The 18,001-nt window shown below is 50.6% G+C and overlaps 1 protein-coding gene across 1 annotated transcript in view; it reads right to left on the bottom strand.

Moving 5' to 3' along the window:
• XXYLT1 (xyloside xylosyltransferase 1) overlaps positions 1-18,001 on the bottom strand; it is a 72,056-nt gene that overhangs the window by 51,792 nt on the left and 2,263 nt on the right. Inside the window, exon 2 of the mRNA XM_068955186.1 lies at positions 10,348-10,495. Within this exon, the coding sequence (XP_068811287.1) occupies positions 10,348-10,495 (148 nt within the window). The remainder of the gene's footprint in view (positions 1-10,347; positions 10,496-18,001) is intronic.

Below are 18,001 nucleotides of genomic sequence, written 5' to 3'. Positions count from 1 at the left end.
CAAACTGCCCTGGAACGGTTCCATCTCCCAAATTAGCGATGCACTCTCTCTTGCCAGAGGAACACAGCTGCTCCCCACAGTCCCCACCTCCTATTTGGACATCCTAGGCAAGTTGTGGAGTGCTTGCAGCACCATGAGGAAGGCCTTGAATAGAATCATTACTCTGTGGAAAAACCATCTGGGGACCAGCATTCACTGTGCTAGTAATGGTCAGTTCTGCCATGGAGAAACACTGCATTTTTTTGAGGAGGCGGCGTCAAACACCTGTGCCAAAAAACAGACAAGAGGCATTGCTATAGCCAAGCCAAGAGGTAACAGCCCTGAAAAGCAGGCCCTAGGCAATCATTCAGGAAGGAAAGTCTCTTCCTTCTAATTGGAGAGAAGGGAGAGGAGGACTCTTGGATGCCACTAGGAAAGAGCAAAACATAGAATCTAGTACTAAAGAAAAGCATCCTCCAGTGGATGTGCGCCTACAAGAACTGCAGAGCGTACGGGCTGCACGCTCTCTGAATGCTTTCCCTAGGCGCTATGAAGCATCACCCCCACAACTGTGGCTTCTCCTTAAGCCATATGGCCCTTATCCATGAAATGACCTCATCCAATACCATAAAAACTTGCAATGGAAGTGCAATGGAACAGAGCAAAATGGAAAGATCGATGCCTCTGTTTTGCGCATGGCTGAGATGTGACTCCAGCTTAACATGCCCAAGTTGGAGCGGGGCTCCAAAGGGGCTAACAAAGAAAGCTGTGGGCTGCTAAAAGAATACTCCACTGAGAAACCCCTCACTCGGGCCAAGGATGGGGGGCTTGGTCTAAGGATCAGCCAAGACCAAGCCCTAAGTTTATGAACAGTGTCAGGGTTAAGGCAGAGACAAAGCCTAGACTCCCTGATGAAGCAGGGCTGCAAAGGGGCTGCCAGAATTAACCTCTAGTGACTTCCTCATCTGTGCCATGGTTGGGGCGGTATAAGGCTCAGCCACAACCAAATACTCAGGTTAAGGTCAAGAGATAGAAACCAACCCTAGATCTTCAGCTTCAGTGGGGCTACAAAGGGGCTGTCAAAGGAAGCCACGGGCAGCTAAAATAATTCTCCCTGAGAAGTTCCTTAGCTAGGCCAAGCCCTAGTGTTATGGTTAAGAGACAAAGGCTAGAGCTTAAGCTTGGGTGGGGCTGTTGAAGGAAGTTGTGGGCTGCCATAATAATTCTTCACTGTATAATTAGACCAGGACCCCAAGCAGAGTGAATTCTTATGGGAAAAAAAAATATTTTGACAGCCCTGACTTTCCTTTGGCAGCCCCTTCTCAGCCCCGATCCAACTAAAGCTATAGGCTTTCTCACTCCTCACCCTATCTCTTACCTGAACCCTACCCTCAGGGTCCTACCAGGTGAGCCTTCGCCCAGGACCCTCAGCCTTGGCCCAGGTGAGCAAGTTCTCAGGGCAGAACTCTTTCAGCAGCCCACAGCTTCCCTTGGCTGGCCCTCTGCCACCCCATCTAAAAGGGAGCGCTAGCCTTTTCTTCCTCTCCTAACCCTAACCGCAGGCGTCAGGAGTCTGTCTTGCGTGCTTTGAAGTGGCCATGTTATTTCTTCTATCTGCTCATCGTGGTCTTGCCTTCCACATAGACAAGCCAAGACATTTATGTATCCTTAAGGAAGGTTAAAAAAAGTTTGCCAGGTCCTCTAAGTTACAATACTAAAATGACAAGTGATTAGCGAGATTAAAGCCATCAGCGAGTGAGAGGCCACCTCTGAACCTGGACAGTGAAAAGGAAAATAGCAAGTTCTGAGTCCCTGTCTTCCTATCTCCATCTAGCCTGGAGAAGAAGCACCCCTCACAGGCCTGAATCTCTGCAGATCCCAAGATCATTTCATTCTGGCATTGTCCTTCACCTTGGCAACTCCTTCTAAGTCTGAACTCTGCTTGTCTGCTCTCTTTGTAACTTTTCCATCACTTCTCCCTTGCAAAATCATTGAAATGCATCAACTCCTCCTCTAGCTCGTCAGGCCTCGCCATACCGCATTAAAACAGGATTTATAGGTCTCAAGCACAGACAAGAGCTGTGCAGTCTCCACTTCTGTGCACAATGCATACCAACTCCGCAGCTGGTTTAAATCAGATTAACTCCACTGATGTAAGACATTTAAGACAAGAGAGTCACATGATTTACACCAGCCGAGGAGCTGTTAGGTTATAGTTTAGCAGCTGCAGCTTTTGGCTTCAAAGTTTTTTCGGACAAAGATTCCAAGCAGCAGTGCAAATCAGAACAGCTGAGTGGCAAAAAGTATACATTCTCAGTGCAATATGCACCCAGCCATGCACATGTTGCACAAAAATCTTTTTTTAAACAGTGCTGTTCAGGTTTGAGTGTCATCAGTCTGCAAATTAGTGCACCATCACAACCACAAAGCTATTCTTCAAGGAAATCATTAAGTCATGCTACTACGAGAATGCCAGGGCTCTTCAAAAATTGATAGATTTGGAAAACTAAAGCCAAGCAACCTCAATGCAAAGGTCTAGCCCTCAAAAAGAAGTACAGACAGACTGATACAAAGGCATACAAACACACAAGACAGAACTTAATATTCAAATCATGACCACCACTTCTGCTGGAGCATTTTTAAGCCTGCAATTAAATCCAGCTGCCACAAAAAACCAGGTGCTAAAACTATGGAGCCAGACAGGACTGAAAAGACGCAGAACCGCAGAGTTCATCGCAGGTGAAATGGCACAGAAATACACAAGGAAGAATGCTAGTGCTCTGGGAAAATCAAGCTCTAATACCTTCTCCTCCATCTTAGTAAAGGGGCCTTTTCAAGCCAACAAAGACTGGGTTCTCAGAGAAACAGAGGCACAGCCAAGAAAGAGAACAGGAGCACAGTATGATGCCGACCGATACCATCCACAGATTTGCAGGGGGACAGAGAAGAATAGTTTGCAGCCCTCTGTTTCCCCAAGGAGAAAGATCTTTCATTTGTACTTAAAAACTAGGTGGGCAAAAATACAGATCACATAGCGGAAAAGTCAGAAACACTGACCCCTGCACAGTTCATGCCAAGGCAGTTGAGCTGCAAAGGGAATCAAGAACCAAGAGTGATGGAGAACTAATATTACAGACTAGCAGGAGCAGCCATCCTCGGTCAGAGGGCATGCCATGCCTCCACTGCAGAAGCTGATTATCTGTTTGCTGCTCAAGCTGGCTGCTTTGCATCAGCTCCTGGCTATGCAACTGGAAAGCAGGGAAAAGGCTTGGAAGCCTTGCCAGACCCATAAATCACCACAGACACTGCAGGCACCCAGCGCAGTAAATCTGACCTCACTTGCAAGGGAAACCAGCTTTACCAGCAGCTTCTGAAACAAAAACTAACCTCACAAAACTGTAAAATGACTCTCAAATATCCATTGCAAGCCCCTGTTGGACTGACAGACAACAAGCAAGCTTTTCAAGAGACAGGACTACCCACAAGTTGACTAACTGAGAAAAGACATTTCAGACCGAACACCTTCTTGCTGGCAGACAGTACAACATTGGTATCTTCAGCACACAGCAAAGATACAGTAGAGAAAGCAGGACAAGTGAATTAGCATTAATACTGTCATTTGCATTCAGCATACTCCAAAGTATGCTGCATTCACAACGCAGACATCATTGGACAAAAAAGAAAAATTACCAAAGTCTAAGAAAGACCTAACTACAGCACGCTCACTGAGAATCACAGAATGGTTGAGGTTGGACGGCACCTCTGGAGATCATCTAGTCCAAATCCCTGCTCAAAGAAGGGTCCAGTAAAGTAGGCTGACCAGTCGGGGTTTTGAGTATCGCCAAGGTCAGAGACTCCACAACCTCTCTGGCAGCCTGTTACACTGTTCGATCACCCTTAGAGTAAAAACATATGTATAAGTGGAATTTCCTGTGTTATAATTTGCGCCGATTGCATCTTGTCTTTTCACTGGATACCACAAGTCTTGCTCCATCTTTTACAGTCTCCGCCACCAGGTATCTGTAAACATTGGTAAGATCCTCCCTGAACCTTCTCTTCTCCAAGCTAAATATCCCTAGCTCTCTCAGCCTCTCCTCATATGTCAGATGCTCCAATTCTTTAATTACCTTTGTGGCCCTTCGTTGGACTCACACCAGTATGTCCATATCTCTCTTGTACTGGGCAGCCCAGCACCATCCCTGCACCCTCAGTGTCTCTACGTTCCTCCTGGGTCACCTCCTCCCACTTCCATCGCCTGTAAACTTCTTTTTTTTTTTTTTTTTTTTTTAAAACATCTGAGTTTTGTCAGGAGCTCCTTGTTCATCCATCCAGACCTCTGGCCACCTTTGCTTGATTTTAGGCTCATCAGGATGGACCAATCTTGAGCTTGGAGGAGGCGATCCTTGAAAATCAACGAGTTCTCCTGGACTCTTCTTCCTTCTAGAGCCCTATCCCATGGGATTCTTCCAAGAAGGTCCCTGAAGAGCCCAAAGTTTGCTCTCCTCAAGACCACAGAGGTGATCCTACTTTTTGCCCTGCTTCCTCCTTGCAGGATCCTGAACTCCACCATCTCATGAGCACTGCAGCCAAGGCTGCTCCTTCATATCCTGGACCAATCCTTCCTTGTTTATAAGTATGAGGTCCCAGCAGAGTACCTCTCCTCATCAGATGTTCAATCACCTATGTCAGGAAGTTATCATCAACACACTCCTGAAGCCTTCTGGATTGCCTGTGCCTTGCTGTGTCGTCCTTCCAGCAGATATCCACGTGGTTACAGTTCCCCAGGAGGACCAGGGCCTGCAAACAGGAGGCTTCTTCCAGTTGTCTGAAGAAGGCCTTATCTACTAATTCTTCCTGATCAGACAGTCTGTAGGAGGCACCCACAACAGCTCTCAGCTGGCTCATAATCTGTCCCCAGACATACCTCCATGCCTTCCCACAGCTCTCACAGAAAGGGCAATCCCCCCTCCTCATCGTCCCAGCTTGTCCTTCCTAAAGGGCCTGTATCCATCCATTGCAACACACCACTCGTGAGGTAGCCCACCATCTCTCTGTGATCCCAGTGAGATCACAGCCCTGCAACCGCATGCATATCTCTAATTCCTCTTGCTCATTCCCCGTGCTGAAGTGCAGTAGCGTACAAGAACTTCAGAGAAGCACCCAGTCACGCTCATTTCCCAGGAAAGGTATGAGAGCTTTCCCCATAATGTTGTCCTGTAGGCACTTCCTTACTTTAAGTACATACGCTTGAACTAGACCCGCTTCCCTGCTTGCTCTTCACAGACAACTCATCCATTCCAGTCACTTGCCAACATACACTAAATGATACTCCTCCGCTGCTTTACAAACGTATGCACGTTGTCGTTACAGTAGCATTGCATAAATGCAATCTACCATGGGAACAGCTGTGCCAGGCAGGACAGGACCATGCCCTGGAGGAGTTATCATGAACTTGGACTAATTGTTGATGTAAACTCGAGGACTACTCCCTCTTTTAGGCCTGATGGTGGCAGGATCTGCTGGGCAAAGCAGGGAACGTCAAACTCTGTGACTGGGGCTTAGCAGAAGCACAACGGAGAGCAGATTCCCTGTATAATGAGTCCCACTCTCACATGCTCCTCAATGCTCTTTGCTTCCGGACCTATTACTTATTTCGGTCCTGCTCTTTGCTTCCAGGCATATTGCTTATTTCAATCCTTTTCCTCCTTCACCTCCAATAGCAGAAGATTAGATCTGGCCACAAGGTCCTCATGCCCCTCTGTCATTCCTATTCCTGTCCCTTCGCATACTCACCCTTGCACAGTCCCCTTCAGCTCATCAGGGTATCTCTCAGGCTGTGACCCCTGACAGTTCAGCTTCCTGTACAGGACATGTTATGCTGCGTGCCTCTTCCTGCCTTGGTGTCCATCTGACAAAAACGTGCTATTAAGATAAACAATGAGGTTCTTAGGTTTTACAGTACCATCACCTCAGGACTTCCTGGCACAGCAGAGGCAGGCAAGCCTTTTAGGGAAAGCAGGTACCCTCTATGCACCCTGCTTCTCACAGGGTGCAAGATAGGAGGTGTGTTCCCCCACTTAAAGAACCCTGCCTTTCTCTCCCTATCATGCACCGTTTTTTGCTCTCACCCTTTCTGTGCAACAATCTTGCACTTGAGATCCCAAAGTTAAGACCAACTAACATCTTTAAGCCAACATCTTCAGATGCAGCTCCTAAGACCACGGCTTTCCACGAGTCTGGACTTCCCTTTTCTTTTTATCCAGAGCATGTGACAAGTCTACCACTAGCTGCACTGAAGTCTGCAGGAAGGAGGCTCAGGCTCCAGGAATGTGACGACTGACTGACACACGGCCACAAAGCCAATGCCCTCTGCATTTAGCTCACGTATCAGCAGAACAAGACTGTGCCTGAAATTTGCAGCAGAAAAATTGCAGGAAATATTATGACTGAACAGGAGCCAGCATAAGCTTCTACTCCAGCTGAAGAGGAAGCTAAGGGATGCCAGTACGGTTTGCCAAGGGAACACTATTTCAGCAGCACACATCGGCAGGAGCAGGCCACTACCACGCGCCCTGCTGCACTGAGTGCCCCATTCGCAAGCAGTTTTGAGAGAGCCTCCAATGTAATGTAGCAAACAAGGCAAGATCTGTGAGGGCCTGGGGTAAGGAACAGCCTGGCGACTGTAACTGCAGGGCCCATCCCCAGAGAGCGAGGCACAGGATGAGGGGTTTGCCATGCTGCTAACTTTGCACCAGGAAAACTCCTGGCAAGCATCCCAGGCTCTGTGAGAGGCATGGAGCCAGGTCAGCTGTGAGAGAGCATGGACTTGGTAAGTCAGCCAGACGAGATCTGCTGACAAATGCTCAGCAGCTGCTTGCTTCTAGATCCTGAAGAAACGGGACACAGCTGCTCAAGAGGGAATCCTGCCTGGCCTTCCAGATCTCCAGCAGAGAAGGGCAAGTGTGCACTTCTTGGATGGAGGGCAATACAACTTAGGAAGGAAGATGATGAATGAGGAGCACAGCAGCAGAAAGGAAAGAGAATTTTGTTTCCCTTCTTTTGAAACAATTACCACCAACTAACTTCTGAACTCAGCCAGCTACATGGTATCACTGCAGTGTCTTTATCTGAGCAGTAAACAGGCCAATGCAGTTTACTTTAACAGCAGGAAGTCCTGGAGAGACAGTTTAGATAACAAAAAATCTACCTGCAAATACACTCTCCCTGCCTGTTTCTCCCACCTGATCTTACCCCAGGTAACAGAAATGCTTGTGGGCTGTGTGCTTCACAACAGGACCAATCCAGACCTCTGCTAGCATGTCTGAAGTCCATGCTGAGCAGCACTGTGACCCTCCCCAGAAGGATGGCCTGGGAACACAGGAAGGAAAGCAGTGTCTGCTTTACTTCCTCCTTGTCTGGCAAGCAAACATTGTTTGTGAAACCACTGTGGCTACAGAACATGCCAGGGCCCCAAACAGGCCACTGTGTTTTTAACTCTCTTGTGAAGGGTTTCACAGATCTCCCTATCTCAGACAAGATCCTGTCCAAAGGCCTCTCAGAGCACCTGCTGCGATTTCAAGTACGGTCAGCCCAAACCAAGTGACCTGTACAGCAGAGCAGCCCTGCAGCCGTCCCTGGCGTAAGGTTGCCCGGAGAGACTCCAGCCTGGTAAGTCATCACTGCCTGCCCTTCTATGCAAGACAGAGACAACTTAGCAGCACTTTGGTGCCATCACCTCCTCCCCTTGGTGTGCGGCCAAGCAGTCTGATCTCAAGCCTGGAAACCACGACACTGCAGCCCACTGCTATCTGCCATCACTGCCTGGCAAAGCGGCAATGAGAGGAACACATGGCTGCTGAGATGAGCGAGGAGAATAGGGACCACTACTGATACTACCTGAGTCTGGCCAGCAGCGGCGAGGGAGTTCACAAACCTCCACCGGGATGAGAATTGCTCCTAACAGGCAAGATCGGGTGAGCTCTAGGAGGGGGGTTTGGAGCCTGGGTGTGCAATAACCTCCTGTCGGGCATGGGGGGCAGAGAGCGCCTCTGCCCATCCCTCGTGCTGCATCCCAGAAAATCCAGTGGTCTTATTTGCAGCATGTGTTGGACTGACACGTGGACTCAAGGACCAGTGCAGCTGCCCACCTCAAAAGAGTCTGGTGACGGCAGGAGCTTTCTGAGGACAGTCCTCGCACTGTCCAGTGCCTACTATCAGAGATCCCGCAATGGGCTGTACCAGGAACCAGAAACAACATCCCTGCAGATGGGAAACAACATCCCTGCAGGAGCCTCAGGAGCTCCAGGTCTCCTTCCTTGCCAAGCTGCAGCATGACCTTTAAGGTAGACTGAAGAAGGCTTTGTCCACCTCCTGCGAGCACCTGTGACTGGCGACCCGCTGTGTCCAAGAACACATCTGACTGCACAGCCTCCATACTAGTGCTGCAGCTCTGCACATGCCATGGGGGACTACACATTTAAAATCCTACAGTAGCTGTGGAACAAGATTTCTCCTGCACAGACCTGACATTACAGGCTGGAATGAGAGAAAACACCCTGTCCTACAGGGAGACGTATGACTGACTACAGACAGCCAACAGGCCCTTTCCATCCCAGGGAAACCCTTGCATCTCCTTGCACAGCCTACCATTCTCCCCTCCACCATGTAACCAGCAGCCCAGCTCCCCCAGTTTAAAGAACACTTTGGGCTAGCAGGAAATAAATAACCCCAGGAAAGGAGATGCCATAGCTCCCATTTTGCGCTTTATTTATAAGGCACTAAATACCACCACCAACAGTAACATGATCCATGGCCATCAGTCTTACAGAAACACCTCCAACCTTTCTCCCAGCCCTGACCTCAGTGCAAGAAAAGCAAGGCTGACCTAAAGAATTCAGGGACGGACAGCATAGCAGGAACTACTGACTACGGTCCAAGGCTACAGAGCACGCAGGTCCTAAGAGAAATACCCATGCATAACTGGGGAAGGAAAACAAGGCATCAACTGAGACAAGCCCCTTTTGCCAGCTGCCTTTATTTTCTTGCAGATTTACTGTTGTTCCCTCACTCCATAAAAGCAGAGCAAAGGCACAATAGGGGAAGATCAGTGATCAGCAGCTGTTAACCAGCAAAGCTTTCCAAGAGCTCATCAGAGCCAAAAGGAAAGGATGGTGTTACCAATAACCATACTGCTGACGCCTGCTAGCATACAGACAGGGGATGCCCTCAGTTACTGTGCTGCACACGTTGCATCTCTCTGCTGACACACCAAGGAATAGGGAGGTTGTAAAAACATGTGACAAGTAAACAGCAGCTGAATTTGGGGCACTGTTAGAAGCAGAAACAGGTCTGAACCTCAGATGACCAGACCAGCTCCAGTCCTGTCTTTCCCAACAGCTCAGAGTGTGAGAGCAGAACCAGCTTGTGGTGAGGCACAGAACTTCTCAGTCGCTCATGCCAGCAGAGACTTGGATGTGAGCACCACCACATCCTAACAGCGTGAACTGAGCCTAGGGACAAGCCAAGGCTGACAAACTCTCGAGCTTGGCCAGCCTCCAGGCTGCTCACAGCTCTGCTGAGAACTGCTTTCTCTCTATACTTCCTTTCAAACCTGAACTTTTCAGCTGACTGCAGAAATCCCCACTGGTCTGTCCCACCCTGGAGCTCGTCTAAAATCACTGTGGTTGAAGGAAAGACTTGCATTTGGGGTCAGACCCATTAAAAGCAAGCTCCACTGCTATTGGATGGGAAAGAGAAGTCACGGTTTCTGGGAGCTCAGGAGGGAGAGTACCAGTTCCATCTCACATGGCCCTTACCCACACGGTCACCTCAAGCTCCATGGAAAAGGTCTATCATTCTGCAGGAATGAGCAGAAACCAGGCTTTGCCCAAGAAGCTCATTCCAAATCCTGAAGAGGGGATACATCATGTAACAATATAGCAAGGTAGTCCTACAGTTGATCAGTCTCTGCCACCTCCCAGAACCACCAATAAATGGCAGATACAGCACCAGTGCTAGAAGCTTTGGATCTGTCCTTGTATGTCACTGCCACTGTCTGTGCTCCGCAGCACTCCAACACTGGCAGCTGTGATCATGCCAGTGATGGGAAATGGGCCACCAGTAATCTGCATCTTACTAGAGAGAGGGAGAGACAGCACGTGTGCTCTGTAGTCAGAGTGCAACAGATCACATCCCATCAAGATCAACCACTTTGTCACGTTAATGAGCTCCCTGTTTCAGTTACAGCAACTTCTTTTTGTTAACTTTCTTTGCATTTCAAATAGCACTGGGTGATATTTACATGCTGAAGAAAAAGAACACCTGCGTTCTTGGAGGCAGCTGCTGCCACAACTTGAGCAGGGGGCTTACCTTTGGGCATGATACGATGCATTGCAACCGACAAAAAGAAGATTGAATCACTGTAGTAGGTCCCCGATCCAGCACTGAAGTGTTTCTGCATGGCTTCGACTACTGGAAACAGCTTTTCGGTCAATACGTTCACATCGTGGAATATTACCTAGGAGAGACACCAGACATAATCACTGAGCCACTACATCCAGCAGACTTTCTCCCAGCTTTAGCAGGCATTGTCAGCCTGTACCAACACACCGGTTGAGGTTATCAAACCGCAGATATCGCTTGCTGGCATTCCTATTGCACAGAGGGATCCAACTGCCCTGGACCCTGCACACCTCCGTGCCTTGAGAGGCAGTTAAGTGTAGTATGGAAAGGAGGGAAGTATTTTTATGCCCATTCCATACATGGGAGACAGGGGCATCGAGAGACTGGAATCCACTTATACAATCAACTCAATGGATGCTTTTCTGCACGTCTCTGGTCCCAACTGTTCCTATTGCCTATACATAATCACATATCTGGTCTCCAACACAGAGTGAGTCAGAAGAGGTGACGGTTCACTCCAGGCCCTGCATCCTGCAGATAGTTTTGAGGCAAGCCAGTCCACATCATTTAGCATGAGGTCCAAGACTTGCTCCCTGCTACAAAGGCAGGCTGCGATGGGGCCAGGAACTGAGCCCGAATCTCAGCTCAGAATTTCAGCAAGGTCTTCAGCATGCCCCCGCCACAGCTGGAAGAGGAAAGGCAGGACAGGCCACAGCAAGCCAAGGAAAAGCCAAACATCAGCTGTTACAACAGGGCTGAGCATCTTTTCGAGCTGCAGTTCAGCCCTTCTGCGCTGGAGCTTTCCAACGCTGCCACGGCAGGGAGACCGTGCCAAGGCCTCTGGCCTGGGCTTGCTCTCACTCAGCAGCGTAGTGCTCTGTGCCCTTCACTCATCACCACCACCCTGAGGGGCAGCACTGCAGGCATTGCCCTCTCTTACAGCCTTTCCTAAGTAAAGGATATTGGACAGAAACAGGATCCCAGGAAAGCTTGATCTCTGATGCAAACAGGTATAGCCCTTTTCATGTTCTTACTCTCTGACAGAATTAAGAAAAAAAAATAAAATAAAATAAAAATTTGCTCAGGCTACAAGTTATCAAACAAAAAAACTCACCAGCCTACCTACTGCACCTGGTTTTCATGAGTGACTTGAAAATTGAGCAATGAGGTAAACCACAGCTGTTCCAAAAAACAGGAGCCACGGCAAGTATACCTTGTCAGCTACTTTACAAGCTCATAATTCATTTCAGTCAAAGTCCAAGTAACAGGAACTTTCATGCAGCCTGATGCTCATTAGACACATAGAATGATGTAGGTCACTGAATCATGCAAGATACATGAACGAATTTCAGTGTAATTAACAGGCATGAGGGGCACAACCCTGGTGCAGACAAGGGAGAGTTCAAGAACTTCAAGTTTGGGGACTCGAGCTCATGCTGTGTTCTTCATGCAAGAGAAAGCACGACAGCCTGCAGTAGAAACCTAACACGGGCGAGGACACAAACTAGCAGCAGCACTTCAGCCTCAGAAAGGAAAAGCCTATGCTGCTTCTTTGAGGAATACTGTGATACTTCTCTAAGCTGACCCTGCCTCGAGCAGGGGCTGGACCACATAATCTCTATAGGTCCCTTCCGAACTGAGTTATTCGGTAATTCTGTGGTTTTGTTTATTTCTCCTACTAAGAGCTCATCTGCTGGCTGGGAGCGCCACACTACACACCTAAACACATAGAATAGCATTAAATCTTTTTATATATATAAAAGCTAAACAAAGTCAAGTACTTAAGAGGAAAAAAAAATGCTGTGGTGCCTGAGCTAGTGCAATGCACCAGGGGATCCACTGAAGTTGGCAAAACACGTCAGAGAGGCAGAAGCAGTGAGCAGTCCGCAGCTTTTTCCTCCTACACTGTATTGTTGAAAACCTTACCGAGATCAAAGAGCTCTCATGTCGGGAGCAGAGCGTGCAGGAGCCAGGAGGCTGCTCGTGAGGCCAGCGGGATGCTAGGCAAGGCATGGTGTGAAGTGACACATCCATCCTGATGGCTGGCAGGAAGCACTGAAGACCCTGGCCACAGCAACCAAGCCCCCGCAGGTGCCGCTGGCCCGGCCCACGCAGCCTCCCTGGCCAAAGGCAGCCACGCTCCCCGCTGGCACGGGAGCACAGCAGCTCCCTGTGCAGCTTCTCAGGGTCCTCCCTGGCTGCCAAGGGACAAGAGAAAAAGCTTTTTATACCAGGGCAGGCCAACAGCATTTCGCACATGACTGAGCACCCAGAGGCCAAGGCCATCACCGAGTTAGCCCTGCCGCCACCGCGCACCGCAGGCAGGAACCGGCACCCCGAAGGCTGGCTGAGAACCGTGAGCATCTCAGTGCCGGCGCGGTGTGGAGTGCCAGTACACAGCACCTCCGTGCTGTCGCGAGAAGGAAGCGCCACAGGCAGGGGCGGCACAGCTGGGGCAGGCCTGCCCTCCCATCCCCTCTGCTGCGCGATGGCAGCTCCCTCTCGGGAGCAATGCCATACAGGTAACTCACAGCAGTCAGCATCAAAACCCTGATACCTGGGACTGAGCTTGGGACCTGAGCAGCAAGAGGCCCACCGAGTCCAGCTGCGCGGCATGGCACCACTAGCAGGGCAACACCACTTTCCAAGCAGCTCCTTCTCTCGGATCAGACGAGAGGGCAGGAGGAGGCAGGTTATTCGTTCTGCACAGCAGAAGGGGCGTTCTGCACATGGCAAAACCCAAGCTACTAATGGGACCTAGGTCAGGCCGCTTACACGTATCATATGAACAGCTCTAATGCACATGCACATGACACTTACGGACTGTCTGTCACATTAACCTGTCTGTGCTGAGAAGACCTTAAAATAGCTTGAAGCTGTTCACAGGCACAAACCACTGCGCAGAACGTGCAGAAAAACAGAAGAATACCCAGGAGCCTTGAGATCTAGTGAAGATACTCTGTCTTGGAGGCTTTTAAAAATTCACCTTATTTCAAGACTGAACAGCAGCGTCCTGGAATCTGACTGATCCAAAGTCACCCATAGCCTGGATTCATTTGACCTCCTCAGATTTCAAAGGCAATACTAGACAGTGTTGAAGTCACAACAGTCCTACCTTGCCTTTTGCTCAGAGCAGAAGGCTGGGAAGGAAGATCCAGGATGCTCTGTGAACTGCACTATGAACAGCAACGGATTGATCAGGGAGGCCAAAGACTCAGGTTATTCGGGAGAGGAGCCCAGGAACAACCAGCAGCTGCATCCCAATAGCAAGGAGAGGAAAGCAAACACAGCTGAACTGTGTACAACACCTCTTTCCATCCACTCTCCACGAAGCAGCACAAGAACAGCAGCTCTGCTCACCATCGCTGGTCAGGTCTGTGAGTGCAAGGAAGCTGTTTCTGGCCCACTGGCCCTGGCACAGCCCCAGGAAGGCATCTGGCACCTCAGTCTCCTGGCTCTGCTGCTCCAGGCATCCCCACTTCCCCGCAACTCTTCCTCCCGGGGGATCGGGGCGAGCTGGTGACCCCAGCAAGCATCTCCATGGCGGCCGCATCTGCTTTCTGACCCCAGCTAACAATGAAGAGCAAATAGTCAGAATTCAGAGCAAGGCCCGTGACCTCAGCGTTTTTCTATAGCAAAGGGCTGCACGTACTAAGGCAAAGAGACCAAGGCGTGCACAGTGAACAAGAACTGCAAGGCCAAAACTCCACCATTCACCATCTTTCCCATACTGGGAGAAGCCACCCTCCTGGTGAGCTGCTGCCATCCATTCCAAAGAGCACATGGGGCAGAAGAGCAGAGCACCCTCATGGAGAAGGAAGAGAGGTTTCCATCCCATGCTGCAACCGCAGAGCAGGTGCCTGAAACATCCACTCTTGGCCAAGGATGTGGTCCAAGAGCATGATACTTCTTTGCCTTGCTGTCAAGAGGCAGAGCTGCCCGAGAGCCCTCACAAGGCGTGCTCTCAGAGCCCCGAATGACCTCTCTGCGGAGGCCCAGCAGTCAGTGCAGTTCCTTCAGCAGGGGAGACAACGCAGCTCGCTTCACTGCAGTTGGGCTCAATGCCAAGCGTCTTCAGGAGGAAGGCAGGAAAAACACACAGAACAGAACGTACCGGGAAAGTGTATCGGGAGAGCTCATCATGAGCCACGCATGCTTCTGGATAACACAACGTGCATAAAAATGCTTCCCCAAAACACTGCAGAGGAGGGAACATTATCCAAACGTCGTGACCCCTAGCTCTATAAAACACAGGGAGGATGCACTGGCGTGGGACAGCCACGTCAAGCTGCACGCTCACCCCAGAGCTCTGCTCAGAGCGCTCCGCAGGACCTGCTCTGCCCACACGCCTGGCTGCAGAAGCACACGGGAGAGGGGAGCAGATCTGCAGCGCCAAGAACGCTGTTGCCATCTGGGATCCCGGGGGATGAAACACAGAACAAAACACGGCTATCTAGGTGCAAAAGGCATGGTTCGTCTGCGTGCGTGGAGCCAAGCCCCACCAGCAGCACCAGTCCTCCTCGTGCAGCACCAGTAATACAGGGCCAAGACACCACTGCCGCAGAGACTCACAGCGCTCTGCTCGAGGCCCCGGCCGCCCGCTGGCAGGCGCAACTTCTAGGCTTCTCCTGCTCATTTCTGGGGTGGCCAGAAGCCAGATAAAGGCAAGCCGAGGTGGTCATGTGTCTGCGGGGAGCTGGACAGCCAGCATCTGGACAGCCAGCATCTAGAGCTGCCGCTGGTGAGACCAGGTTTAGACAGGAACAAGGAAGGACAGAAAAAGCAAGTGAAAGAGGAACTAAGGGTGCTGACACACAAGTACGGAGGGCAGTTCCCTGTCACCTCACCACGAGCACAACCCCTGCTGTCTCCTGCCTGGACACCAATGCAGTGTGACACCTGGGGGTGCCTCCCCCTGGAAAATCCCTGCCCTACCATAGCTTTGGTGGGAGCAAGTCCCCTCTGAGAAGCAGCCAGGCTTAAATCTTCTCCTAAGTCAGGAGACGGTGAGCAGTGCAGCAGGGAAAAGGGAAAAGAAAAAGAGAAATCAGTTCCAGTCACCTCTGAAAGGAGCAGAGGAGTGCAGTGTTTGCCAAGCCTTAACCATCACAAATCACAGAAAAAACACTCCTGAAACTCCAGACAGAGTATCATCTGCCTTCCCTCCCCCTCCAAAAAGAAACCAGGGGAAAATTTATATCTTTTGCCCATCCTTTGTTCAGGCACTTCTGCAAAGCCAACTCCGGACAAGATGAATCTTTCTTCTGTGGCCACAGGACAGATATCCTCCCCAGTACTGCAGGAACTTCTCTTCTTCCTAGCATACACTTTAGTAGAGCATGTTTATCTGCTGCTAATTTCGTACTTCGCTATTTATTTGTGTAGCAGCTTTCAGTAAATTCCTGGAGCTAAATCTGACCAAATTCACCGAGGACTTAAGAAAAGTAAATTCTACAGGTTTCCTGTGCAAGCGCATTTTTATAAACACATATCCCAAACTGAGAAAAGACTCTTTCAATGGATTCACTAAAACAACCAACAACCCATACCCTGTTTCTCTTTTACTTTCCCTCCTTCTCATGCCAGATAGCTTTGCAGCGATATCGTAAGTACACGCTCACAGTAGCCCAGGTATATTCGCTCCAGCACGTCTTCATTACTTTATCAGATTCGCAGAGGGGAACAAGGATAGCGCGGCCTTTGCGCATGACTTCAGTGCAGTCCCCAAAGCACCTCACTCAGATGGGCTGCTAACCACGTTTTACAGAGGGGGGAGTCAAGCTGTACAAGTAGCTGAAGTGCCCAAGCGAGAAGCACTGATTTCTAGAAACCAAACTGGGGTTTCCTGAAAGCTGGCCCTGCAGACAGCACTGCTCACGTGCAAGCACTCAAGGCCCCTGGTGGAGCGCTCCACCTTGTAACTCCAGGATGCGGTTGCCCTGACTGCAAAATCACAGACAACAACAAACAACGCAGGCAGACGCGTCTTGCCCGCTAGGAAGGGAAGGCGCAAACGCAGGCTGCTGCAGCTTTCGCTTCAGCTCTTTGCTAGCAAATCACCTCTGCCTGGGCAGAAAGAAACAGCAATGCCAGGACGAAGCTCAGACTACGAACCCCAGGAGGAGGCTCAGACAACGAACGATCAGAAGGATTTTAAGTCAGCATTTGGCATTATCAGCAACGGGACCTATCTAGGCAAACAGGAAAAGCAACAGACAGAGGATGCAATCAATTTTATTCCAAAAGGGGAACAAAATAAATAAGCGATACTAATCGCTACAAGGAATCAAGACTGTGCAGCCCAGAGTCATAAGAAACTGGGCAAGCAGGGCTCTGCGTAAGCACGTTATCAGCCACCGAGACGGGTCCAGCCTGCTCCCAGGGCACGTGCCCCTCAGGCAGGGAAGAGGAGAGGCTACACCGCAACGCATGGGGACGGGACACCCGCTCTCAGTAACTTCCCCCATACAAGCCCTGCTAAAAACCCAGCACAACCTGTGCACACAGGCACCGCTCCGGAGTAGGAGGATAAAGCAGGGTCAGGAAGGCTCAGCCCCACCGATGAGTCCCGCAAGCCTGGGTGCGGGCACCCTGCGAGTCCTCCCTTCCGCCTGCCCGTCGCAGGGTGCTTCCTCCCGTCCCTGTCCCTCCACGCTGCGCAAAGCCGCGCAGCAGCACATCGCAGTGCACCAGCTCCATCTGCCGCTCGCCCTCTGTGCAGCACGCGGGGCCTGTCCTCCACCCGCCTCGCAGGCACAGCTGCACCCGCAAGGTGCCCAGGCCCACCCAGGGGAACCGGGGCAAATCTGCACCTCCTGCAGGGCGACCTCCAGCCCTGGGCGTTGCAGACGTGCCAGAGACCTGTGGGACCAAGCGTCACCTTGGCCAGTGACTGAACGTCATGGCTGTCCCCTGACTCGGGACAGCCCAAATCTGCACAGTACCCAGGGGGCAGGGTCCTGTGCCGAGATGGCTCTCACTCCTGCTGCTGCAATGCATCGGTCAGCACGCTGCCTCGAGAGGCTGCAGCCAGCTGCTTTGGTCCCTAGGAGGAGATTTTGGAAGCACCTGAATTTGTAAGTATGCTCAGGGAGAGACCAGAGCTGGCCCATCACCTTCCCCAAGGGTTGAGACCCAGATCGTCTCATTCCCTGGCTGCACTCTGACAGGATCCTTCTGATCGCAGCTCTGCTGGGAAGGCAAGGACAGCTCTAGAAACAGAGCCTGAATCATATCCTCCTGAGCAAAAAGTATATAGGGATATCATCAGTTCTGCCTCAGCAGGTCACGCTGGCTTCTGGGCGCTTCATCAGGCTTTGCGTCTGCGCCTGCCCTGGGGAAATGGCCTAAGAAACAGGACGGTGTGCTGCGGATAGGAGAAACCAGAAGAGAAAAGGTCTCAGGATGGAGACGGGTTACTGGAAGAGATTCCTGGGGATGGGGTTTAGGATCAACCTTCTTCAAACTTTCAGCAGCATAAGAATTCTGACTTCTGACAACATGGGGAACGGGACACTCTACAGCAAGAATAAAGTCATGCTGCCACCTGCTAGCAGACAAGAAACTGTCACAGTATTAAAGGCAAGGTTATACAAAAGCCTCTACCCTATCCTAGGAACTC

Source organism: Struthio camelus, chromosome 9 (genome assembly GCF_040807025.1).
Source record: "Struthio camelus isolate bStrCam1 chromosome 9, bStrCam1.hap1, whole genome shotgun sequence".
In the NCBI taxonomy this organism is placed as follows: domain Eukaryota; kingdom Metazoa; phylum Chordata; class Aves; order Struthioniformes; family Struthionidae; genus Struthio; species Struthio camelus.
Note: the sequence above shows the minus strand (reverse complement) of the source record. Positions and strands in the feature narration are given on the sequence as shown.